General features: G+C 41.0%; 2 protein-coding genes across 2 annotated transcripts in view; one reads left to right on the top strand and one right to left on the bottom strand.

Annotated features, from left to right (window-relative positions):
- Positions 1–5,219, top strand: part of STX18 (syntaxin 18) — a 99,163-nt gene extending 93,944 nt beyond the window's left edge. The window contains exons 8-11 of the mRNA XM_026648134.1: positions 1,778–1,836; positions 2,682–2,751; positions 3,408–3,488; positions 5,003–5,219. Coding sequence (XP_026503919.1) covers positions 1,778–1,836; positions 2,682–2,751; positions 3,408–3,488; positions 5,003–5,098 — 306 coding nt within the window. The 3' untranslated portion in view covers positions 5,099–5,219. The remainder of the gene's footprint in view (positions 1–1,777; positions 1,837–2,681; positions 2,752–3,407; positions 3,489–5,002) is intronic.
- A 1,619-nt stretch (positions 5,220–6,838) lies between these two features.
- The window catches only part of NSG1 (neuronal vesicle trafficking associated 1), a 56,250-nt gene continuing 35,841 nt past the window's right edge, over positions 6,839–27,247 (bottom strand). Inside the window, exons 5-6 of the mRNA XM_024204509.2 lie at positions 16,954–17,064; positions 6,839–8,201 (exon numbers count right to left, since the gene is read on the bottom strand). Of these exons, the coding sequence (XP_024060277.1) occupies positions 8,001–8,201; positions 16,954–17,064 (312 nt within the window). The 3' untranslated portion in view covers positions 6,839–8,000. The remainder of the gene's footprint in view (positions 8,202–16,953; positions 17,065–27,247) is intronic.

Here is a 27,247-nt window from a genome sequence, read left to right as displayed (position 1 = left end):
CATGGTTCAGGCAGTTACTAAATTCCTCTGCTTTTTGCATTGACATATAGTGTTCTGAGTAATTTTTGCTTAATCCCTACAAAACTTCTGTTTCTTAGAAATACTGGGCATTTGCTCAGATTGCTACTAACTCCTATTGGACAGCGCTGCGGCGCCAGTGCGCGGGGTAGGGACAGCACATGGAGCCCTTGTGACTTTCCCTCCGCCTAGGAGCCGAAGGGACATGCTGGCCGCTTCTGAGAGCTGTGTGGAGCCAGGCAGGGAGCCTGCCAGTGCCGCCAACCGGACTTTTAATGGTCCGGTCAGCACTGCTGACTGGGTATTCCAGTCAAAAACCGGACACCTGGCAACCCTATAATGGAGAAGCATTGTATTTTTATTGCTAATGAAATTGAAACTTGATTAGATTATGCAAAACACAAAGGAAGTGTTTTAATAGATGAGTTCAGTGTAAATACCAAGTGTTCTTGAAAGAAATGGAATAATACTCATTCTGTTGGCACAGTTAAGGTGCTGGACTATTTCACTCTGCTCCTGTGTGAAATTATTTGGACTGTGGGGACCACATTTTCCACTATTCCTACTGCTACGTATGGGGCTCTATATTTAGAAATAAAGTATATCACAGGCGCATCCTGCCAGGATGTGTATTATAAGTATTAATGTTGCATATTCAGTAAAATTTTCACAGAAAATAAATCAACCCGGCATTTTCAACCTATAGTTTTTCAGGGACTCTTTTTGAAACTTTATAGTGGGCGATTTCAGAAGCATACCTTCTCAGCTCCTACTCAAGCACTGCTCTTGTAGAAGTAATCAACATAATTCTGAATTCCCCTGGGTGGGGTTTTCAAATGGAACTTGTGACTTTCAATGGGATTTGTTCTCCTAAATCACTTAGGCACTTTGGAAAATCCCATCCCCCATCTAAATAGAGTTTCATAATGTGGTGATTAGGGCACAGAAACTGGTTCTTCTTGGAAAAGTTTCTTTAAGATGAGGACTGCAGTTAGCCTGTATTTATATGTTACAGTTTGGCTGTGCAGACTTGTCAAATCATCTTCAGGGCTCTTAGACTTTTTGGATGAGCATGATGCAAAAAACTACTACTGTGAACTCCAAATGAATTGGCAATTAATGTAGTCCATCTCTGAAAGAAGAGCTTATTTCCCTAGTAAAATCTGTTTATGGTTATTTGCTTGGAAAATGTAATGATAATAGTAAATTTAAAAGCTACTTAATTGAGTAACCCCAATTTAAAATGAAAAGTGACAGGTTAGAGAGACTGCAACTGTACTGGCCTTTGCTTTATTTTCTAAAGTATCAGTACTAGATGTCAGAAAGTTTTATATTTTGGCAAACTCAAGCTCTTCATTTCATACCACACTAGGTTAGAATAATATCATATACTATAGCTGCTTCTCAAGTGAAAACATATATTAAATCAGGAGGAATGTTGCTTTTATTGTGTCTTTTGTGTACTTGTGCATTGAGCAAAACTGTAAAATCATTTTGGCTCATCATTGGGGGAAAAGAGGAGAGTAGTGGCTTTTCAGGTGGCTGGTTAAAGCAAACATGTTCATGCTGGTTTTTTTTACTTCCCAAACTGGGGTGAGTATTACAGAAGGATCTCTGTAGCTCTTAAACATTGACTGTTAGTGAATTAATTATAATTAATATTGAAACCTTGCTTTCTTGTTTAGAATGTCTTTTACAACAATCTGATCTGTGACTTCATTTGGTGTTTTTTGTTATTGTTTTGTTTTTCCTCCTTTAGTTTGAACAGGAAAACAAGCGACTTGTTGGTGAGATGAATAGCCTATTTGATGAAGTGAGGTACAACTTTCTCTTATTTGCTGGGTTTGCATGTTTTATAATCAGGGTCCCGTGTTCCAGGGCTATAGAATCCACCTCTTGCTAATATCTTGCTCCAGAATATGAGCTTTCATTTAAAAAACTGAAGTCCATAAAGTTGGATATAAACCTTGAAAATGTGAACTGAATGTAAACGCGTGCCATGTTGTTTCCTGAGTCTGCAGGCAGCCTGAAAAAAATCTCCGCAAGGTGTTTGATGTTTCCATTTGATGGGTTATGTCTGAAACTTAAATATAGCCATTTAAATATTAACTGTTTCATTGCTGATCATTTTAATAGAAACATCCAGATTGTGTTTATCCTATAATGCCCAATTATCTCCCATGCTTCTCCAGGTGAAAAAGACCCAACTGCCCACCTACGAAACCCCTCCATCTTTTCTCTGACAACTTCTACCATACATGTGTGTTCAATACAAGTCTTCAGCAATCAAAAATTGTAAACATGGGGTCAGCTTAAAATAAAATAGATATAATGTCAAAATAACTAATCTAAGGGCTACTGTAGTTGTATTATTCATTTCCATATCATTTTGATAACTCTTCCCCCTCATTGTTAATATAAGTGAAGCTGGTACAGAACTTCCAGTATACTATAGCACATCTGCAGGCTCCACTCCCTCTCACCATAAACATGGAATATTTATACATTACTGCTAAGTAAACAAATTGCTGATAAAATGACTATCTATCTTATTAATAGTGTGATTTGCTGGGTTTGAGGATGTGAGTCTAGAGTGAATCTACAGTGGAAAATCTTTGCACTAACACAATGACATATCTGGGGGGGTGTTTTGTTTTGTCAAGACAAATTGAAGGGAAAGTGGTTGAAATCTCCAGACTTCAAGAGATATTCACAGAAAAAGTCTTGCAACAGGTAAAAAAACATTTGCTGCTGTAATATCAAAATCTCAAGAGAAATAACTGAACTGTATACTTAAGAGAAATGAGCTTTTCCTGCAGACATTTCTCAGCTGTGAAACTGCTCTGTGTCTTGTTAGTTGCATTATGTTATCAGAGATGTGAATAAAAGAAAACACAGACACTGAGGAAAAATGGAACTTAAAAGTCGTGTTTCAAAGTCAAATACATGATGGCTTTTCCTGCATAATAATCTTAGTAGATACATCTTCCTAGTAACATTAAAAGATAAAAACTCTTGAATTAACTATTAAGGTCCCTTTGCCTCAGAACAGTGTATTGTTAATGTTACTTGTTACTTATGCTCAGTTAGTGGCATTTTGGAAATGAAACATCTTCCGTAAAACAACTGGTGAAAAATTATATGCTATATCTGATACAAGGCTACTGAAGTCAATGGAAGTTTTTCTATTGATTTCAGGCTCCTAGTGACATAGACAGAAAATTTAAGATTTAACTAACCCTCGGTCCCTTGAAGATTGGTAAAGATGCACATAAGATATTAAGACACATACTTTATTTCATAGTTGTGACCTATTCTGACCCAAATCTTTACAGTTAACATTTTTCTGCAGAATTTGTCATTGTCTTTATGGAACTCTTGCTCAACAGGACACCGAAATTGACAATATTCATCAGTTAGTTGTGGGTGCAACAGAAAATATCAAAGGCGGTAATGAAGACATAAGAGAGGTAATGTTACTAAGTAGTGTTTCTATGCATTTCTTGCTCCTAGCTATCAAAGCATTTTTGCCCTATACCATGGCCATATTTGCAACTTGTGGTTACCTTAGGGGCATATCTGATTAGCAATAGTAGTGTGGGTGGAAGCTACCTGGATCACTTACACTGAAGTGTAGTCTGTGAAACTTCATGTTTCACTAATGTTGATCTGAACAACCACTGGGACCTGTAACCTTTGCTTGTCTTCACCTCCTTGTTAAAGATGAGGATGACCCCGCGCTGCATGTAGTCACCTATGCAGTGTCCCTAAGGAGTTTGGTGGAAGAAGACACCACTGAAATCGATGGAAATGTAGTCTTGATACATTATCTTGATCAGAAGAGGCCCTTCCCCATGCTGCATAAGATCCTGTTATAGGTTCACTTATCTAAATGCTTAAACATGAATTTAGGACCCTATCATTAGGCACTTATTTTTGAAAATCTGTTTGGGACTTTATTTTCAGAGACTTGATTTAGGATTGTTATTATTCAGATTTGGTTATCCAAAAGGTAACATGGCGTAGTGGGCAGAGCATATGATGGCAGGGATGAAATTTTTTAGACTAATTGTCAATAGACTAAATAGATTATTATTATTATTAATATTCAGCACTCAAGTACAGTGCATCTTATTCCTGGCTCTCAAAGCATCATTATCTTCATTTTACAGCTGGTGGAACTGAGGCACAGAGAGTGTAACTAACTTCCCTACGGTCACATAGTGTGTCAGTGGCAGAGCTGGGACTAACACACATCTTCTGATGCACATTAACTTGGGGAAGTCACTTAACCTCTGTGTTTCAGTTTCCCTACCTGTAAAAACTCTTTGAGATCCACAAATGAAAACTTTTCTATTTAAGAATTGAGACTGATACTATTAATGATAGTCTATTGACATTAAGTCTAAAATAACCCCCCCCCCCCCCTTACCATTTCAGTTGAAAAACAAATCTTGGAAGCAATGTTTGCTATTTTGAACTTGGTCATTTACAATATTTAAATATTGCCTTGACCTATGTTAAATTAGCCCTCAGTAACAGCTATTACGTTATTTAATCACTGAAGAGCTTTAATAGAACTGTTTAGAGAAGCCGTTTCTCTTGTTCTTAGAAAGTCAACGTTTGGCATTTAAATAGATAATGTATGCATTTTTTATCAATTCTTATAACACTTTCTTTAGAACTGTTCATTATTGTGGATGGCAAATGTTCTATCATTAACTAACCCAACTATATTGGTAGGATGGGGGATTGCTTTTTTCCCTTCAATTGACTCTGCTTTTGAAATTTTGAGGCCTGAGTCCTGGTGGGAGAATCTAGAGAAATATGGGCCTAATTCTTCTCTAAGTGAAGTCAATGGTGAGTTTTGCCACTGGCTTAAAGAGGTGCCAGACTGGGCCCAGATGGATTGTTGGTTGAGTCATATTATGGAAATCTAGTATTTTTAAGGAAAAATAGTCATTGAGCTCATATCTTCCTACAGGCAATCCAAAAAAACGCTGGATTTCGAGTATGGATCCTTTTCTTCCTTGTAATGTGTTCATTCTCCTTGCTTTTCCTGGACTGGTATGACAGTTAATAAAACAAAGCCTGTGTGTTATGTTTGTATAAGATTTAGACATTCCTCCTCTCAAAGCAGGATACACTATCTGCAAATGTCATACTGTTGTGACTGGAAAATATTTTCTAGCAAAAAAAAAGTATGTGTATGTACGTACAAAAAAGTGTGTGTGTGTGAGTACCACTCTTGCAGTGAACAGATCAACACCATTTAAGTCCATTCAGCAGCTTCATAAAACAAAAGAGAGTCTTCCAAAGCTAAAAACTTTGAATCAGCTAGCAAGTAAAAAGCAGGCTCAAGTTTAGTAAGTTGCAAGAAATTTTCAATAAAATGTAAATTATACATTTAGGAAATTATAGTCCACCAAGCCAATTAGTGGAAAGTTCACAATGTAGACAAGATGTACAATGAAGAAAATTGTTGCAATGCAGACAGGGTTGAGCTTTTCTATCTATTGTCTCAGCTTTCTTTTTTAGTCACATCACTCATTACAAATTGTAATAACCTTGTACATCTGTGACAGCCACTCCTAATCCTGTAGAATTAGTTTGTGCAGGGGTCATTTGTATTTGTTGGAAAATAATTGTCTCTTAAACACTGTTATAAAGCTTTACTTATGCTAGGTTCCAAGAAGTGTCATGTATGTTAAATTATAGTAAACACATTGTGATGCAACTGATGTATTGAGATGTTGGAGCAAAGCTGAAGAATAGATAACATAGAAGCCAAACTTTTTGAAGTATTAAAGTTGTTAACTACCTGTTCAAAAAACAAACCTCAGAAGCTGTTGGAGCCAGCAGCTTATGAACCACCTCCTGTTGAAGTCAGTGGGAAAACTCCCTTTGACTTCAAGGGCTGCAGCATCAGTCACCAAATGAGTTTTTTGTTTCCAGCTGCCTGAAATTTTTGAATGTTTTCTTTTGAGGATAGTAATTAGTCTTACTGTTCAGCAGATGGCTGTACAGTGAAGTTGTTTACTGGTCTAAGTTTAAGGGAAAATATATTTAAATCACATCTCTGGAGGATAATAATGAAAAGCAAATCTTACAAAATTTGAATTCATGTTTTTGGTAAAAATTTTGATTTAAAAGTTCATTTTACTGTGTGTCTTGAAATGTATGTCAACATACAGTATGCAACAGACAATATCATCCTTATTCTTTATTTTGCATGAAGTGAAAATGTCAAAAGTTACATGTGAATTAATTTACATTCAATAAAGTACATGTCTACTAGCAGACAAAACATGGTATGTTTTAATGTGTTTACATGAGTCTGAACTTTTTTAAAAATGCAAAGAAAAATTTGGCACATAATTTATTGCTTTTTATGCATTCCACACAGCATAATAAACAGAGCTTTTTATAGTTCATAACTATATAATGCACACTCATTGTTATGTTTGGTATCAAACCTATAGAATTGAGAAGCAGTGGCCATTTTGTACTTTATTGGTATGTAAAGTTTTGATACTAAATACATTAATAATGGATTAGAAGAAAACCCAAAAGTGGAGCTGACCAAGTTTGTTCTACTACAGAACTAGACAAATAACCAATGGCTTCCTTTCATTTTTGTATAGTGCCTACAACAATGGAACTTTTGACATGTCCACTAGAAATATCACATTCAAGTAATATGAAAGGAAAAGTGAATCTCATACCTAAAAGCTTCACACACTTATTTTGTCTAACTGGCAGATTAATAAAATTATTTTTGTAATGCATATTTAAGATTAAATGAAAAAACATTGTTTCATACAAAATAAGAAATTTGTCAATACAATGAAACATCAAACTTGAACGTGCACCCACAGTACTAGGCTTGTCTATATCTTTTTTTCCTCCAAAATCATACATAAACAGAGTTATGCTTCTTCACTCCGTTTTGACATGTCACTTTAAAACAGCAAGTAGCGTAAACTAATACATTAGTTTCACTTGTGATGTCCTGTAGTTTAAAAATTAGCAAATTGCAAACAGCATAGTTAACTCAAAGCAATTCAGAATATATATAAAAAGGGGGAAAGTGTTAATGTTGTATAAAAGGGATTTTTTTAAAGTGTTACTCCCTCTGTCATATCAGACAAATTACAGAGGGCGGACTACATCGAGAGTGAAAGGCTTTCTGCCTCTTTCTTCAATGTGATCAAAGGATGTCCTTTCTCATCAGAACACCCTCCAGTTCATAAGTTGTTTTTACACAACCTGAACAAATCCATAACTAAAAGTGTGTCTCTCGCTCCACTGTGTCCTATCTAGTTTGTGTTTCAGTGCACATCCTTACTAACATACTAAAGCCATAGTGGGAATGTAGTGAAATTTTGTTGACAGTAATAATAAAACATTGAGCATGCCTTGTTGCAGAGAACTTCATTATCACTTACAAATCAACAGTGAAGAAAAATATGCTACCTGACAGTTTTTCTTTCTCCATTCTAATCATTACAGCAAGTCCTTGATATCAGCCTTGAGCTGAAAACATGTTTTAAATACAGCTCTTTGCTAAACAAGAGATCACTCTAGTTATGGCTATGGTGTTTCAGTTTGCAAAAATGGCTATGTAATAAAAACGAAAAGTATCAGTTCAGACAATAAAGCACATTATGTGAAGTCCAAACCACTGAAAAATCCAGTGAAAAATTGTCAGCGTCCAGTAAATTGCAAGAAAATATCTAAAGTTGATTTCTTAACATTGAAAATGGTGTCAGAGCTCTAAAGCGATGCTGATATGCACCTTATTTTATGCCCATGAATGTTTTGTAGCAAGTTTTATTTTTTGCAAAGCAGTATCAGCAAACAGAAGCAATTGCACCATAAACATGAGTAACCTCTAAATTATCCATAATTATATTTAATGAAAAGTTCCTTAAAGTCCCTTAGTTACCTTCAAATGACATATTAATAATTAGCTTATCGCACTAAGCTGATTTCTCAGCAGCTTCAGTCTCCTGTTCAGACAATTTCTCTTCTGACAGTACTGTCATCCATGGAGACACTGAACGTGTGATGGTTTGTTTGGCCAGATTGTAGTGGTTTATGACGGTGTAAAATTTCCCTCGAGCGCTGGAGTCTTGTTCAGAGTAGTAGTTCTCTAATCCAACTGGAATGCATTGATTATTCTGGAAGAAAATCCACCATTTACATTAGAGACTGTTCCAAAGACAAGTAACTTCTCTTTATAGTCTTCATGATTTACTTGTGAAAGTCAAGAAGCAACGCCAATATTGTTGAATTGTTGTGATGATACCACTATATACTGGTCTCAATAATCCAAATTTATTTTGGAATACGTTCCTCACTGTGATAACCTCCTACATCACATCTTATTTTCATGAGTCCCAAGAGGACAATAGTCATGCAATTGTATTCCACTATACTTCAGTACAGTTATTAGACAGACACTCTAAAATAGCAGACAACATCAAGCAGTCAAATTTAGTTGGTTACCCTAACAAGGTTTTTTAAATGGCTTTAAATTTCTAGAACCAGACATTTTTGGTGCCTCTCAATTCAACAGTTAACTAATTCAAGCAGCTAAAGCTACAATTCCATAGTTAGATATGGCTGAGGGCACTTTAATAGCTTTTATTCAACACAGACTGAAACCAGGCTAACAAATATGCTGTTGCCAAGCTATGAACACACTATGACAGTGTAGTAAATGCCACAGCAAAAAAAAATACGCCTATATATGTTTACCCAAAAAGAAACCAAGATTTTCAGAAATACATGGCTGAAGTTAAGCTCTTAAATCCATGTTTAGGCATCTAAATATGGATTTCAGAGCCTAAATGTAGCCACCTATTTTTGAAAATTTTGTCAGATGGGGACATGTGCATGCATGTACATGCTTTGATTATCTGTTGGCTAGCTCTAAACTATCATTCCATTGATGTTGTAGTAAGCAACACCAGCACTAGCTAAGGCAATTTCAACTCCGTTTAGGAGGCTAGTTCTAGTTAAGATAATGAAGGAAAATATAACTAAGAATAAAAATCTTTTTCCAAGGTATTGGTACTTGCACTACTCAGATCAGTCTGAGGAATGAATAAGTCTAATTATGTCTACCTCATCTAGAAACCCATTTAAAAAATGGTATGCTAAGTCTCCTTACAGAAATGGAATATTTATTTAAATAATATTCAAATACACAATACATTTTAATAGCATTCTCCCAGAACTCCACATCAGCAACAACATTTAGTGGCAGCACTTCTCAGGCACAATAGAGGGCATGTTAAAATTACAACCTTAATGACTAGATACCCTTTTAACAGCGTTTATTTTTCTGTTTGTCAGAATCCTCATCTTAGTAGAAAAGAAAGTGGCTTTTAACTAAGTACCAGTAACTTGGATTCCCCAAACAGCTTAATGTTTAAAGAGACAGACAAAAATAAAACACGATATTCTGGGAGATACAATGAAAAGTGTTAATTTAGAATGTGTGTGTCCTAAAACGTTGGGGTAGAGCATGCATTAGACGAACACTAATCCCATTCTGTGGGCCACACACATACACAAAACTTAAGGAAAAAGTAAAGGCAAACCAAAACTATGAGGTTGTAAATGTTAGATCTATCAGAAAGGGTCTGAAGAATAAAATATTGTGGTAGGCCTGACCAGTGCAGGAGGCATTGCTGCCAAAGGGCATTTGAGTAAACTCTCTTTTGAAATCCTTAATAATTTGTAAGAGCGCATTGGAGTTGATGACTTCGCAGTTCTAATCCATTCAGTGATGTTTACAAAAGCTGGATGAATGTCAGATTAATGACAACACATGACAAGAGACAGTGGCTCTACCCAACAAGATTCAATCTACCTAGATTTTCCTCTAGTCCTAGGCTCATGCAGAGCCCCAGTGAAGTCAATGGGGCTCTGCATGGACACAGTGGTCATAGCACCCAGGGACAGTTGGAGGATGGTAGCCTTGGTGAGGAAAGGCAAGGGCAACTCTGGGATAGTGATTATTTCGTTGTTTTCGCTCAGCTACAGCAACCGCATCATCATCTGGAAATATCCATTCTTAATTTGAAAAACTAGAATAGTTCTGTAGTTGGCATTTATGGCAACTGTGCTTTCACTATAGACACAAACTGGAAGCAATGCGAATGATTCAGGTTGCCTGATTCTTCTCATTATAGGCCCCTATTTTCAGTTGCTTGTAACTTTGACAAACTGAGTTAATATTCCACGTCACGTGTCCAACTCATCTACATTGCATATCGAAATTACTACATGGATATGGCACATTCTGTATGTGATTCTATCAGAACCTTAACGGTACCATTCCCTGAATTTCCTGCACTTACATTTAAAACTGATACATCACAGTGAATGTGTAATGGTTATAGAGTGCTTGGGGAGCCTTAAAGATGAAAGGGGCTGTATACATTTAAGCTGTTATTAATGATTATTTCACCCATCTGTGGAATGTGTTAAGATGTGGGGAATGGGAGCACAATCCACTTGCCTAATTAAAATTGCAGGGGGCAAACAGAACAGAATTACCAGCATTGGAACCAAGCCAAATCTACTTAAAGATCCTGTGGTACTTTTGGAACTGTAATTGATCATAAAGGCACTTCATTTTGTCACACCCAAACAATAGCTTCCCAAATGGCACAGTATCCCCGATTAAGGTGTTTGGGTTTTTTTATAGTCACAAATGTACACAGCACATGGCAGAACAGCTTAAGACACATATACTAGAGATTCCATCTTGACTGGATTCCTACTCGCAATGAAAGGATTTTGGCCCTTTGAGGAACTAATAAGTGTACCTATTGTATGGCCCAGCCCAGAGTTCTTGAACATTCCCCACCAGTAAGGTACTGGTCGTAGCCACCCACTGAGCTCTCTGATGTAAATGTTCTGTGGGGCTGGTCCCGGAACGCTACCTGTCCTGCAGCCTTTGTCTTAGTTCAGAACATCATCCTGTATCCTTTTTATTTGTTTTCCTAATTCCCAGATTAGGAAAGACAGTAACACAGAGGGGTGATAGAGATAGTGGGTACGCCTCAGGTCTGGGACACCAGTCTTTTTCACAGCCTGCAGCTGTAGCTAGTCATAGATGGAGCCCTTCATACCATGGCAACTGTGGTTTCTAGCTCTGCTTGAATTTGGCTGTATCAAGATGGCTTTTGAGTTTTCTTGAGGTGGGCTGTGTTGATGGCCTCAATGCTTTCTTTAGGAGGAGAGTGATTCTATTCGGCTCCATTAATTTTGCTGTGTCAATAGCTTCAGGTGTAATGTGCAAGGCTGTGCTGGCCTTTAGTTGATGTATTGAAATTGTTTTGACCTACTGTCTCTGGGTTCAACAGAAGGCAAGCACTCTGGCATCTGGGGCCAAAAACTCCTTTGTGAATATGTTAAGGTAACTCCATATCCTGGAAAAACTGACCCAGGATGTTTAGATGAGAGTGAAATGACCCATGTCTCCAGCTTTTTTCCAGAAAGCCTTTGACAAGGTCCCTTACCAAAGGCTCTTAGGTAAATTAAGTTGTCATGGGATAAAAGGGAAGGTCCTTTCATGGATTGAGAACTGGTTAAACGACAGGGAACAAAGGGTAGGAATAAATGGTAAATTCTCAGAATGGAGAGGGGTAACTAGTGGTGTTCCCTAAGGGTCAGTCCTAGGATCAATCCTATTCAACTTATTCATAAATGATCTGGAGAAAGGGGTAAAAAGTGAGGTGGCAAAGTTTGCAGATGATACTAAACTGCTCAAGATAGGTAAGACCAAAGCAGACTGTGAAGAACTTCAAAAAGATCTCACAAAACTAAGTGATTGGGCAACAAAATGACAAATGAAATTTAATGTGGATAAATGTAAAGTAATGCCCATTGGAAAAAAATAACCCCAACTATACATACAATATGATGGGAGCTAATTTAGCTACAACGAATCAGGAAAAAGATCTTGGAGTCATCGTGGATAGTTCTCTGAAGACGTCCACGCAGTGTGCAGAGGCAGTCAAAAAAGCAAACAGGATGTTAGGAATCATTAAAAAGGGGATAGAGAATAAGACGGAGAATATCTTATTGCCCTTATATAAAATCGATGGTACGCCCACATCTTGAATACTGCATACAGATGTGGTCTCCTTGTCTCAAAAAAGATATACTGGCATTAGAAAAGGTTCAGAGAAGGGCAACTAAAATGATTAGGGGTTTGGAACGGGTCCCATATGAGGAGAGATTAAAGAGGCTACGACTTTTCAGCTTGGAAAAGAGGAGACTAGGGGGATATGATAGAGATATAAAATCATGAGTGATGTGGAAAAAGTAGATAAGGAAAAGTTATTTACTTATTCCCATAATACAAGAACTAGGGGCCACCAAATGAAATTAATGGGCAGCAGGTTTAAAACAAATAAAAGGAAGTTCTTTACACAGCGCACAGTCAACTTGTGGAACTCCTTGCCTGAGGAGGTTGTGAAGGCTAAGACTATAATAGCGTTTAAAAGAGAACTGGATAAATTCATGGAGGTTAAGTCCATTAATGGCTATTAGCCAGGATGGGTAAGGAATGGTGTCCCTAGCCTCTGTTTGTCCGAGGGTGGAGATGGATGGCAGGAGAGAGATCACTCATGTTCTGAGACTCCTGTAAGTCTGACCTGTATGTAGCCAGTTAAGAGTGCTTCAAAGGTGCGGTCTATCTTGTGGCAGATATCTGCATTAGGCTCACAATGTCAAAATTCACCCAGCATATAAATAAGCCATGGCCTTATGTCTACTGCCTGGTGGAAGGAGACTTTATTGTGGAACGGCTTAGAGGCTATAAAGCTATCCCCCAAGGCCAAATTAGGAGCCAACACAAGTTTATACTATTGAGGCACTGGCACAGAGCTGCACCATGATGTTTATTTCAGAAGCAACATCGTTGGTCCTCAAACACTCTGGGACAGGATCATTTACTCCCTAAAGCCTCAAGATGAGAAGCATCAGGTATTTCCAGTGTCTCAGTTCTTGGTTGTCGAGGTACAGAGCTGTCTTACAATCCAGAAACCTCTGGGCCTCAAAGCAGGAGTCAAGACACACACATTTTACGGTGGCGTGGTTGTGAAATAGGTGCAAAGCTATTCCATAGAGCATAGCTACTGGAGCCTTGACACAAGTAATTCCAATGCATAACATGCCACATGATCCACCTCTCACGGCAGTTAGAGAGTCACATGGAACTGACAAAGCCATCCATGACATTTAATGGTCAAAGCAGGGTCTTACTGCCATGAGATTTCCACACAGCTGTGCTCCAAGCACGACCAACAACATTGAAGGCCTCAGATCAGGTAATGTCAATGCAGCTGGTGCATCATGGTCTAAGCAGCTGTACCATTGCCATAGGTGATGACAATGTAGCATTCTTAAGTGCACACAGACACTTTGAAGCCTTGGATCCACAGAACAATGTAAAGGTTTGAAACAGTGGCGCCTGAGGCATCCATGACGTAGTAGGACTGTCCATCACAGCCAGGCATTGATTCAACAAGGGCCTAAAAACAAGTTGTTTCCGTTTGAAGATACCCCACAATGTGTGGACATCAGAGTAGAGTAAACTAATTGACTCAAGGATGTGGCAGTATGGCCTTTATGCAAAGATACCCCATGGCACTAGATCTACTGATGTGGGACACTCATTACCCTTTGCAAGCAAAGCACATCAGCATCCTAGGCTTGGATATCAATGCAGGCAAAGTTAGCATAGACAGAGTCTGCCCAAAGAGCTTCATGGTCAATGCAAGACAGTTAAAGTAATCTTTGCTGGTGCAGACTTTTCCTTGCAAATGTGACATTTGTGCAAAGCTTTGCCTCATCTTCCAGAAAAGAGGCAGAGGCACAGGCATTGGCACCAGAGACAGACGCTAAAGTCAGCATCGTGAGAGTTTTAGGCCTCATGACATGCAGATCAATTATTGCAGTGTAGCTTTGATATTCTATGGATTTATCAGACAAAAAAAAGTTTATGATCCCTTGTATCATGAGATGGTCATAGATCTAAACTTCCTTTTGGAAATAGTCTCCACAAAACCCTCACCACTGGGAATGTAACAAGTAACAAGAAGAGTCTTTGCATGAGCTATATGTACCCATGCATTAAACAGCCAGAAAGCTTTGAGAGCCAGGGGAGATCCCATCTGTCCCTTGTTAGAAGGACAAGACCAAGAGTAGGAATCCAGTCAAATAATATCCTCAGAAATGCTGAATTAGAGGTAAGAAGTTTTCCCTTCACTGACCAGTCAAGGTAGAAAAGGCAAGCAAAGACAAGAGAGGACATGGGACAGCAATTCAAGTAAGGGAGGATGTAGAGAGTTTACTGCTGAAAAGAATATGATATAGGTCTTCCTGGAAGAAATAGCCTTTATTACAGTAGCACTTAACAGGCACAACTGAGATAATCATTCTAGGCACTGTACAAAGACATTGAAAGCTCTCAGAGCAGAGACTCTCTCAATAGACAAGACAGACAGGTTAGGAGAAAAAGTATTATTGTCCCCATTTTAAAAAATGAGGCACAGAGAGAGCAAGTGACTTGCCTACGGTCACACAAGACGTCTCCAAGGCAGAAACAGAAACTGTAGTCTGATCTCCCGAGGCCCTGAACTCAGGCAGGGTTGTTAAGTGAAAGCCTCAGTATCTGTGCCACCAGGAAACTAGCGAACACTCCCACAAACAGAGGCTGAACTTGTTGGCTCAGCAGGATCAGCTCCCTAGCAGTAGACTGTTGATTGGACACATCTTAGCATAAAGCGTCCTGGTCCTGCCACAGCCCTTGTTTGAGCAGCCAGTTGCTAGGCCTGCTGCTGACCACACCCATGAGACCAAGTTCCTGCCTCCTCGCCTGGTTCCCACTCCTTGTGCCTGTTACCATGTCCTGTTCCTGCTTCCTCACTGCAATTCTGGCTGTGACTCCTGACCACAACCCTGGGCTCTGACCACTAGGTCAAACCACCCATGTTACAGGCCCTGACAGGCCCAGTCAAGTGCCTTAAACACAAAATCTTCTTTTAAATAAGAATTTAATGGAAAAAAAAGGTAGCTTAATAGAAAGAAATGAAAGGATGTTGTTAAAAGCTAGCAGTATAATAAGAGGCAGACAGCCAGGAATGGGAGGAGATGACAAGCAGTAAGAAGGTAGGCCTCATCCTGCAGATGGTGATGGTGGTGAATTTAGAAGTGAAAGAAATCACACTGCTCAGCTGTATGGCCAGAGAGATAAATTCTTGTGAGAATTGTGATTCCAGTTCCAATCTCTTTCTCCCCTTCCTTCCTAGTAGATTCATACTCTATTATCTCCATGCTACCTCCCTACCCTTTAACACTGTGTATGTAATTACATTAATTAGCAAAGATTTTTTCCTATATATTTTTCCTTTATTGGATCTTCAGTCCTGTTCCTGTAGGAGGCAATATATACCCAAGGTGGCCATTGTAGTATAAGATATTCCTGAGGGCATTCTGCACCAAAAAATTAAAAATTCTGTGCACAATATTTTAAACTTCTGCAAATTTTATCAAATAAATCTGGAGGCTCCAGCATAGCATTGGGGAGCACAGGCCACTGGCTGAACAGAGGTGGGAGATCACTCTGCAGCTCCCACCCCCAGACACAGACTCAGCGATGAGGCTGCACCCAACCCTGACACAGCACAAGGACTGGGCCTACCCCAGAAATACCCCAAGGCCCTGCCCCTTTGCACCAGGTGTGGGCAGGCAGGCTCAGCAAGGCAGAATCCAAGTGTGGAGGGAGTTAGTATGGGGGGATCCAGGTGTGGGTTGAGTGTTATGTGGGGCAATCTGGATGCAGGCAGCTCAGTGGGGGATCCGGGTGCGGTAGCTTGGGGGGGGGGGTTTCTGGGTGCAATGGTAATCAGACTCTGCAGGGGGGTCCAGGTGAAGATGGTTGGGGCTCAGCAGGGTGGGGATCCAGGTGGTTTGTTGTAGTGGTCCAGGGCAAATGGGGCTCATTGGGAGAGGGTTGGGGGGCGGGTTTGGGTATGAGGGGGTCTGGATACACAGAGGTTGGGTGGATGGGGAAGCAACTCCCTGTACAGGGATACCTCCCCCTGCAGCTGAGGAGAGATGGGTGCAGGAAGCAGGTGGAGGGGGGAATTGGAGGACTTGCAGAGCTTCCTGCAGCTGGGGGAGGAATCTGGGGGTGGGTCTGACCTGGCCCCGGAGGCTGTGCAGGGGAAAAGGAAGTCCCATCCTCTGCAGCTCAACTGGGACTAGCAGCTGAGCCTACCACAGGTTAGGAGCCACCAGCTGGGTCTTCCCCAATCCCGACCCCTACCCCACAGTGATTTACCTCTCTGCCATCTGCCCTGGCACCTAAAACATACTGCTGGAGAGGGTCGCATGACTGCTCTTGCAGTGGCGCAGAATTTCCCCAGGAGCCTATAAGAGCTTCTTTTTACACACTCTCTCACTCCCACTATGACAATGTTCATACATCTGTCATATCCAAAGTAGGAGCTACATCCAGATGCTTCGCTCCACGTTTTAGATTTATATCTTTGTTCCTTCCTGTGGCCTATAAATTTGGGGGAACACATGACATCCATCTTGCCTAATAACTAAGATCATCTTTCAAACAGCTGCAGGTGAAGATTACCTGATTTTAAGGGCATAGGAGTTAAGAATTATGTTCTCTTGATCTCTGGAGCAGTAGCAAAAAGAATCAAGAACATTATGAAAATTAGGAGATAGTTGATAAGTGAGGTGGTGAGTATGCAGAAAGAAAGAGAGAAAGCCTTATTCTATAAAAAAAATTAAATTATGCAAATAAACATAACTTTCCCAAGGATAAGGAAAAAGTAGCAGAGACAGTTTTGCATATTCTTTGGTTTTTCTAGAATGTGTGTGCTTTACCTTGAAAACGAATCCTTCTGGACAGGTATGATCATACTTGTAAACCTTGTAGACTACTAGAAATACAACACATGTTAGGAACGCAAGGGCAAAAAGGACCAGAACAGTTACCTGCAAAGAGAAACAATACAACATTCTTGTTAGTGATGCATTACTTATTACATTATCATTCATTAATGTACTTAACACCTGTCTAGTATCAGCGTGCTTTGCAATAAAAGAAAAATCAAACAGATCAAACAGGTAATTAACCACTAAGAGAGGTGAACAGAGTAGCAAGAGTGCCCCTGTTCCTCCCACTCAGAGAAGCCCGAAGATAGTTCTGGTCATTTGTTCATTGCCTAGAGGGCTGTTGTGACAGTTGGGCCTATAACTTTGTCTGCTTGGGAATTAACCATGAAAAGTAGGTCAAGTAATTACTAGACAGAAAAACTGAATTAGTCAAAAAAAGGGACGATTAATATAACTCCAGGACTATGTTGAGATCATGCTTTGTAAACAAGAAAGTGTCTGGAAATAAATGGACCAAAATTGGTGTGTTGGAAACTTGGCCTTGTTTTGTCCACCAGTTATGAGGTGATGGGCTATTTCACCCACCACTCCCTTTTTGGGTCCTTAAAGAAAGTCTTTGAGAGGAAAAGAGGAAGAACAGAAGGAGGCTACTGGAGTAAGCTTCACCATCATGGTTGCCACCCCCACCATCTCCTGGGACCCCAGGCCTTTGTCATCCTGATCCTGAGAGATGTCTTGACCATATCAGGCCGGAGAGAGGGACTCAGATGATATCACCACCTCTACCGGTCCAGCTGAATCCCGAACACCACCTGGGATTAAACGGTATCTGATTTTAACAGCAGCAGCCACAACTCCTCCTCCTGGCCATCTCAACTAGCTTCTCTTTTCCCTAACAAGACAGTTATATTACCATCTTTTATACCATCTAAGAGACTATCAAACAAGGGGGAGGTCCTTCTAAAAAGCTCTCTCGAGCCGAAGGGAAAGGGAACAAGGGATGTTGTTAATATGAAAACCTCACTACTGTACATTTCAAGTGTTTTAACTGTTTTTCCTTCTTTAATAAAAAGTTTAAAATGTTTAATGTGGGTTTTCCATGGTTCCAAGCGAGCTGATGTCTCTGTAGAACAAGCCCCAGACTTTGTTTAACACTGTTTAATGCTGGATACTGACTGGGTTAACACCTTTGCACCGCTTATTCCATCTAAACTAATACAAAAGGCCCTGGTATTGAAAGGTTCTGTTGTCACCTTTCCTGTTTCATATGTGCTTGAGCCTGCTGGGACAGAATGAGGTGGTTTGGGGCAGCAGTGCCAGCAGCATGGGTATAACATACGCTCTAAGTCTAACTTGCATTGGTTAAGTGTATTTCCTTTCCCAATGCATTCCCAAAACAGGGATTTGGCTGTCAGCAACTTAACATCAATCTAGATATGACAGAAGTGCCACTGGTGGGTGCAAGAAAACACTTTCTCCATACCCTCTGGATGGTTATCTGCTCCCTCTAGTTAGAGGATGTGAGACTTTTTTGTTAATGGCCGTTGTAGTCTGGGGATCCTTTTGGGATTCTCAGTGCTCTAGCATTCATAGGTTGCATCAGCAACTTGTCACATGCAGGTTGCACTGTAGAAGTGTCTTGCCACTTCCGAATGGAAATACAGCAATGTGTTCAAAATAAGGCTACCTTTGAAGACTAGAAACTCCAAATACAACTGCCCAGCTACCTAGCCATGCATGTGGTAGAGCATGTGACAATCTGTGCTCAACAGACTGCACTGGTTACCAGTCGGTTACTGAGTAAAATTCATGGTGTTGACTTTGACCTAAAAAAGCTCCATGACTGAGGGTCTTTATGCCCACTGATGTCAATGGAAAGACTCCCATTGACTTGAAAGGGTGCTAAAGCAGAGTTTTAGTCTCTTTCCCTAAGCACCATCCTGATGGTTGTGATGTAAGCTCCCGTGTTCAAACCACCCATTCCCAGAATGGAACTGTGGGTGGGGCTTTGGCTCTGGAATTAGATCTCCACTTGTCCTTAGAAAGCCAAGTTGGTTGAGCTAAAGGGCATGTTACAGAGCTTATCTCATCAGGCCTTTGCCTGGAGGGAGGTATAGCCTGAGTGAGTTTTATTTGTTGTTTGGGGAGTTGTCTTTGAAATGACCTTGTTATTTTTAGCTGAAATTCTAAACAGATGTACAAGTGCCTAGATGCTGCAAGAGGCTTTTTTTTTTTTATGGACAAATCAGAAAAAATAGCATGTTTCAGCAAGAGAAACAACAGTAAACAGAGCCAAACAAAATTAGGTGACTAAGGCATCAAAAGAGAAAAGGGATTTCAATGGAGTTTGGATTTTAAAAAGAGCTAAGTGAGCCAACTGTACAGATCTTTAAAGGAGAAGACTTTCACTGCACTAGGCTTACATTAGCAAAAGACAGTATTTTGAGATTTTAGAAAGCAAGAAAGGATTTTGGAATTCTGCATTTAGAGTCAAAAAGAAACCTGTGGTCTCTTTACAGTAAGTGCTAACCAGGGCTGGGAACCCCATCCTACAAATCTTATTCATGGCAGTGGGACCACTGTGACATTTACAGATCTCAGTATCAGATTTTGGGGCCTTGTCTACCCTAGAAAAATTACCTGCACTACAGGTGGTGAATTATAAATGCTGACACTCCTAGTTTGCAGTGCTGTTGTAGTCATGTTGGTCCCAGGATATTAGAGAGGCAAGGTGGATGAGGTAATATTTCCCATTGGGCCAACAGAAGTGGATAGAGTTCTCTGAAAAATAACTGCTCATCGCGTAGCAGCAGTCAAAAAAGCTAACAATGTTAAGAACCATTAGGAAAGGGATAGATAATAAGACAGCCAATATCATAATGCCACTATATAAATCCATAATATACCCACATCTTGAATACTGCATGCAGTTCTGATCACCACATCTCAAAAAAGATTTATTAAAATTGGAAAAGTGAAGGGCAACAAAAACTATTACATGTATGGAACAGCTTCTGTATGAGGAGAGATTATAAGACTGGGATTTTTCAGCTTTCAGAGAGAGGACTAAGAGGGGATACGATAGAGGTCTATAAAATTGTGACTGGTGAGGAGAAAGTGAGTAAGAGTGTTATTTACTCCTTCACATAACACAAGAATCAGGGGTCACCCAATGAAATTAATAGGCAGCAGGTTTAAAACAAACTTAAGGATGTACTTCTTCACAAAATGCACAAATCAACCTGTGGAAAATGTTGCCAGGGGATGTTGTGAAGGCCAAAACTATAGTTCTTTTTTTCAACCCAGTTAGATAAGTTCATGGAGGATAGGTCCATCAATGGCTATTAGCCAAGATGGTTAGAGATGCAACCTCATGGTATGAGCGTCCCTAGCCTATGACTGCCAGAAGCTGAGAGCGGATGACAGGCGATGGATCACTCCATGATTGCCTGTTCTGTTCATTCCCTCTGGCATTGGCCGCTGTTGGAAGACAGGATACTGGGCTAGATTAGGGTGACCAGACAGCAAGTGTGAAAAATCAGGACGGGGTGGGGGGGGATAATAGGAGCCTATAAAAGAAAAAGACCCAAAAATCGGGACTGTCCCTATAAAATCGGGACATCTGGTCACCCTAGGCTAGATGGACCATTGGTCTGACCCAGTATGGCTGTTCTTATGTCCAATCCTGCAATTTTACTGGGAGTTGTAGGTGCTTGGCACTTTGCTAAATCAGGCCCTGGGGGGCTGATTTTCAGGGGTGTTGACTACTGACATCTCTCACTGACCTCATCTGGAGCTGTGGGTGCTCAGTGCTTCTGCAGATCAGGTCCTAAATGACGTGCCCATTGTCACACAGTCCGCAACTGGAAATAGATCCCAGGTCTCCCAATTCTCAGTTCATAGGTCTTACCATTCTCCCACACTTTATTATAGAATATATTACCTAATCTAATTAATAATGGTATTCAAATGTGAATTCTTATTCCTGTGATGCGTGCAATTTACAACCATGCTACATTTCCAAACCCCTAATCAGAAATCTCTTGGCTCCTTCCAACCCAACCAGGAGTCTTATCCTCCTCCCATCCTGCCTCCCCTCCAAGATACAAATTACTCCTTGCATATGCCTCTATGGATATATACAAGGAGAGGGAAAGAATAAGGTCCCAAGATTACAATCTGAACTCCCCTCAGTTCCACCCAATTCACTCATCCTCTCCTATAGCCTGACCAATCCTCATCTACCTTCCAACAGCCAAATTTCCCCTGATAACACAATAACCCTCCTTTTGATACCCCAGAGCAACCCTCCAGACTGATCGAATCACCTGGCCAGAAATCCACTCCTCCCACACAACTAATCCTCCCCATGAAAATCCCCATCCTTACAACAAGTCTCCCCCCCCCCCCCGAACCCACATTTGATCCCCATGGCCACCCCGTCAAGAACAACCAATTGCCAACTGCAATCTGAGGGGTGGGAGGATGGAGGCAAAGGACAGGAGCAAGCTGCTCCACATCCATGACTCCCAACTGAAACAGTCACTCAACTGCTTCCCCCCACAGTAACTTTTCATCCTCTCCCTCACTTAGGGGAAGGTTCTTTTCTTCCTCCCACAGTGGTCCTGGCAACAGTTCACCCTCATCCTTTGTTCTAATGGGAGGAGAAGGTAGAATTTCTGGTGCAGACACGGCTGTTCTCTTCCCCAAGGGGACTTTGCATCTCTTCTGCTCATGGCAGGCAGTTGGCGCAGTGCCTGAGGTACCGACACAGTGGGAGTGGAGAGTTTGTGTGCTAGTGAGCGTGCATGCCTGAGTACTCTCCTGAGAAGCGTTTGGGTCTCCACCATTTCACAGGAGTGATTACGCATTAAAATGATTTTCATAAGTACAAAAACAGTTCATGGAAATATTTCCATTACATTGTTCTTTAAAAGGAAAAACTAGAGACAAAAACCTAAATGTTGCGCCTCACTTGAGCGAGTCCATTTCAGCTGGTTTTAGAGAAAGCTGTGGTGTAATTGCTCAAACGGAAGAGGTGACCATATATTAAGCATATGACAGATTTCTGAATAGATTTTAAGTGAAAGTCTAGCCAGAGGCTGTGGTGGGGGTTATAAACCCTGCACTGGTGACAAAGGGGTTAAAGAGCTGCTGTGGACAAGGCTGGCCCACCTCTCCAGCCCGGTCAGTCACGTCAGGGGTGGAATCAGGGTTTAGAAAGCAGGAAGTTCCAGTCAACTGCTGGACAGCTCTGGGAGAGAGCAGACAGCAGCTCTACAGCTTCCAAGTGAGGACTCCTGGAAGGCTTCAAGGAAACTGCCCTCAAGAAGGTCAAACTGATCCTACAAGGAGACAGCAGACTCTGGCTTACCATCCGGGCAGGATAGGTTCAGCAAGCCCCAAGGCGAGCCGCCAAACGGTTGGTATTTCTATGCTCAAGCCCTCCCGAGGTTAGGGAATAGGGACCTATACTGAAAGGACATGGGGAGTGGGAGCTAGGAGCCCCATCCCCTTTAAAACACAGTTAGACTATTCAGTTCTGAGACTCCTGTTTATGCAGATGGTGGCCCCCTACAGGTTTTGCAGCACCCAAGCAGCAGGAGGCACCTGTCAGTAATCCGAGAATTGTGGCAGAAGCCTATTACAATAATCTAGGCAAGAAATGAGTAACAAATGAACCAAAGTTTCTGCTGTGGGTACAGTTAAATGATTATGGATTTTGGAGATACTGAACAAACAAAACTCCCGGGTTCTGACAATTAAACTAACATAGGAAGAGGCAAATGATACAGACAAAAAAAAAAAAGAATCAAAACGTCTGAAAAGCAATGCAATAGATTTAGTGCTACGAGATCTTCTAATCAATCCATTCCCCTACACTACAGCTGCAAAAAACATTGTTGAAGCGGTGTTCACCTCTCTCCTTGACTACTGCAACCTCCTCCTCTCTCACTTTGCTGAAATTTACCTTGCTCGCTTTCAACCAACCCAAAATGCTACTGCAAAGTTATCCACTGCTCCAACACTGTCTGCCCCTCTTCAAATCCCTTACTGGTTTTCCCTCCCCTTCTGAATTAAATTTAACCACCTTAGCTAAAAGTCAATTTGTTTCAATGCCATGTGCAATTTAGCTCCCATCTCTGTTCTCTTCTCCTTTCTTTTGTCCAGTTACTTGGATTACTGCTCCTTTTGTGTCCTCACCTCCACACCGTCTTTCAACTAGCCCCTTTCTGCCTGAAGCCTTTCGTTAACCCAGTCTATCATGCTTCCACCCTCCCCTCCATCAAATTTTTTCCTCAAAGCACATATCCGTCGGGAGGCATATAATCCTACTCCTAAAAGCATTCATGTTAGTAAACATGGAACTAACATGGCATGCTCTAGGTCTCCCTGCTCAGCCACTTGCTTTTAGTCGCATGCCATCCCCCAGTGTATGTCTCCATATTAAGCAATTTAGGTTGTAGACTCTTTGGAACAGGAACCTTGTTTCTGATTTGTCTGTAAGGTACCTAGCACACTCGATGCTACACAAAAAGAGTGAAAACCTGTATTTACCTTTCATCCAAGTGACTCACAACCTATACAAATGCTCCACTTACCACTGAAATGCAGGCACGTCTGGGAGGAAATACAGCAACAATGCAAAACAGTTTAGGCCACACAGAGAATTTTATTGTTATCCAGGAGAATTTTAGGCAGGCAGAACGTAATTACTCAAGACTAAGTCTGGCTCGAACACTACAGGTAAACACTGTTGTAAAACATACCATGGGCTCCTAACCAAATGGTCACAATGTACTTTCCACAGCACAATTTCCTACCATTATGTGAGAGCTTTGGTTCAGGACTTAACTTAGTAAACTGGAAGAGAACCACTGGTAAAATCAGCTCTTCCACTTTATGTAACACCTATGCTTTCCATGATGATCTCCGAGACCCAGGAAATCTCTTTGTGCCAACTGGCAGAAGGAATGGGGGACAGAGTTTTACAATAATCCCTTGAGTCAAGTATATGCACATTAATACACCAAAGGGTGTCCTGCCAGGTCTCTCCCAAGAGCCAGTAGCCCACTGATCATCGTAATCGTCGTGAAATGTACATATGGATAATATTTAAGAAGTTACGTATCTATACTGGAAATTATATTCTTAAAGAAATTAAATTCTTCTTTGAAGTTAAAGGCAGGTCACCTGGAGGTGACATGCCTCAAATATGTTCTGTTCTGGCAAGGGGTAGTAGACGCTTATCTCTCTGGGCTGCTCTACACTTGATACACTATAGTGGCACAGCTGCATCACTGCAGCTGCACCGCTGTAGCGCTTCAGCATAGACAACTTACGCTGACAGAAAGGGTTCTTCAGTCGCTGTAGATAACCCACCTCCCGAGAGGCAGTAGCTAGGTCGATAGAAAAAATTCTTCCATTGACCTAGCACTATCAACACCGGGGGTTTGGTCTGCTTAACTATACTGCTCAGGAATGTGGATTTTTCACACCACTGAGCAATGTAGCTGGGTCGACCTACCTTTTTAGTGTAGATCGGGCCTAAATCTAGTCATTGTGTATTGTCTCTCTCACAATGTAAGTCTATTTGCATACTGAGCCACCAACTAATCAAGATTGTGAAATTGATGAGAGATCGCGAAATATACAGGAAGGAACTGTCTGGTTTATGAATAAAGGTCAAAGGACTGTTTTGATATACCTGGGGTTACAAAGAGAGACATAATAGGATATCCTTTACCAAAGCAACAAGCTGGCAGCATGCTCGGTCTCAGGAAATGGGCTGGACACTCCAGGGAGATGCTCGGAGGGCTCAGGGGTTGGCACGTTTCTATCACTAACCTGCAGAGGGACAACGTAGCCTGCATAGGCTGGGAGGTGAATGCCATGTGTTGTCCATTGCCAGTGGAGTTGGGGAGCTGACCCATGGCAGGCACAGACAAGGCTTCGTCACATTAAGGGCAGGTGGTAGCGAGGTGCCTCACTGCCCTGGGTACCCTTAGGAAGCGCACAGTGTCCCATCCAAGTGAACTCATCCCTCCTAGTTTAGGAGCTCTTGTGAGAGCACAGCCTGAGACAACACAGCCCGATGGTAAAGAGAAAGATTCAGTCTTGAGAAAAATGGGAACTGGATGTCAAAGACTGAATATTCAAACCTACATTAAGTTTCAACCCATATTAATTCTGATTCACGAAACGCTTCAAACTATGCATAACAGTTCTATTAAACAGCTACAGTACTTCACGTGGTGTATTTTGGTAAAGGATATATTATGGTGTATGCTTTTGCTAGTTCAAAAGATTAATAGGCTCCTTCTTTCAGAAGGATATTTCTAACATGCTGTGTCAGATCTGGCCATATGGCCAGCACACATTGCACTAGACTTTCCCTCTACAATTCCCTGTAAAAAATTGCCTTTATGGGCATCCTTGTTCCAAGACCCAGCCTCTTAAGGTTAAGGAGGATGGGAGATGCCTCAGAATTACTGGCTGGGCTGCAATGCATGATGGGAGAAGCAGCAAGATATTAAGTTTGCCTTTCTCAAAAGAGAGAGACAAGGGAGGAGGCAGGACTTGGCTGGAGAGATGCTCCAGGGAAGTGAGAGTTCTGATAAAAGGCCAGCAGCAGAAGAGCTCTGGGGAAGATGACAACTGGCAGGGGAAATTAGCCAGGGATGAGTGCTTCCAACTGGAGAGTGATCCAGGAATGGAGCCTATGAGGGGATTGGCTAAAGAATTTAGGAAGCGGCAGATAGATATACTATAGGAAATGATCCTTGAAAACAGAGGTGGAGGGCAGTTTTAGAGTGGACAGTCTATGGCAGTGGTCTCCAACCTTTTTACGCCCAAGATCACTTTTTGAATTTAAGGGCAACCCAGGATCTACCCTGCCCCTCCCCAACGCCCTGCCCCACTCACTCTATCCCCCCCCCCCCCCATTACTCGCTCTCCCCCACCCTCACTCGCTTTCACCGGGCTGAGGTAGGGGGTTGAGGTTTGGGAGGGGGGTGTGGGCTCTGGGCTAGGGCCGAGGGGTTCGCAGTGTGGGAGGGGGCTCTGGGCTGGGGCAGAGTGTGTTGGGGTGCAGGAGGTGGTGCTGGCTCTGGGAGAGGGTCAGGGCTGGGACAGAGTGTAATTGCCCCAGAGTGCCCCTGCCTATTTTTGTGATTTTACAATGGCAATCCTATTGGAAAAAATAAAAATAAAAATTCTCTCCCTTGTTGCTCTGGGAAAGACTTTCACAAATAATATGAGGACATGACCAAGGCATCAGTCCTGTAAATATTTACACGCATGTAACTTTAATCATGACTAGTTCCACTGAAATCAAAAGAACTATTCATGTGAATTAAGTGTTTGCAGGTTACAGGCCTTAATGACTAGGCACAAAGGCAGTTAAGCACATGCTTATCTTTAAACAAGTGTTTTGCTGAATAGGGATGGGATTACTCATGTACTTACATGCTTTGTTGAATTGGGGCCAATGTGTCATGAAATCCACAAAGTAAACAAAAAAAAAAATAGAAATATATTTTTCTTGTCTCTTTTTCAGTTACAGAAACTTTAGGCGTTACGAATAGGAACAGCTGGCAAAAAGTTTTTAGATAAAAAGTTGTTTGCAGTGTTGTAGCTGTGTTGGTCCCAGGATATGAAGAGACAAGGTGGGTGAGGTAATAGCTTTTCTTGGACCAACTTCTGTTGGTGGAAAAGACAAGCTTCCCAGAACTCTTCTTCATTAGAGCTCTGAAGAAGAGCTCTATGAAGCTTGAAACCTTGTCTCTTCCACCAACAGAGACTGGTTCAAGAAAAGATATTACCTCACCCACCTTGTCTCTCTTCAGACAGAAGTGTTATTCTTAAATTGATTCTATTCCTTCAATAATGAAACCTTTAAGTATGTTTTATACACTTGCATTTCTTCCATCTATTAAAATCGCTTATTGAAACAGTAGGAAAAGATACTAAACTGTAGGATTTGAATAATGAAAACTGTTTTTTCTTAGGAGGATGCCTCTTTTGCTTTTCCATAACCACGTGTAAACATTTAAACAACTGTTTGTTACTTGATAGCACATGACTTGCACCATATGGTTGTGCTGCAAATAGGCTTCGGGCTTTGGCTGCGTAGTTTGACATGTGCATAGATGTCAAGGATAATGTCCGAACAATTCATTTGCCTTTGTAAGTACCACATGGATTATAAAATGTACTACAATTTTTTTAAAAAGTGTAGTACATTGGAATGTATTGGGGAAAACAAACATTTACAGTTTAA

Source organism: Terrapene carolina, unplaced genomic scaffold (genome assembly GCF_002925995.2).
Source record: "Terrapene carolina triunguis isolate 2854851 unplaced genomic scaffold, T_m_triunguis-2.0 Scaffold66, whole genome shotgun sequence".
Classification (NCBI taxonomy): Eukaryota; Metazoa; Chordata; order Testudines; family Emydidae; genus Terrapene; species Terrapene triunguis.
This window is presented reverse-complemented; position numbering and strand designations above follow the sequence as displayed.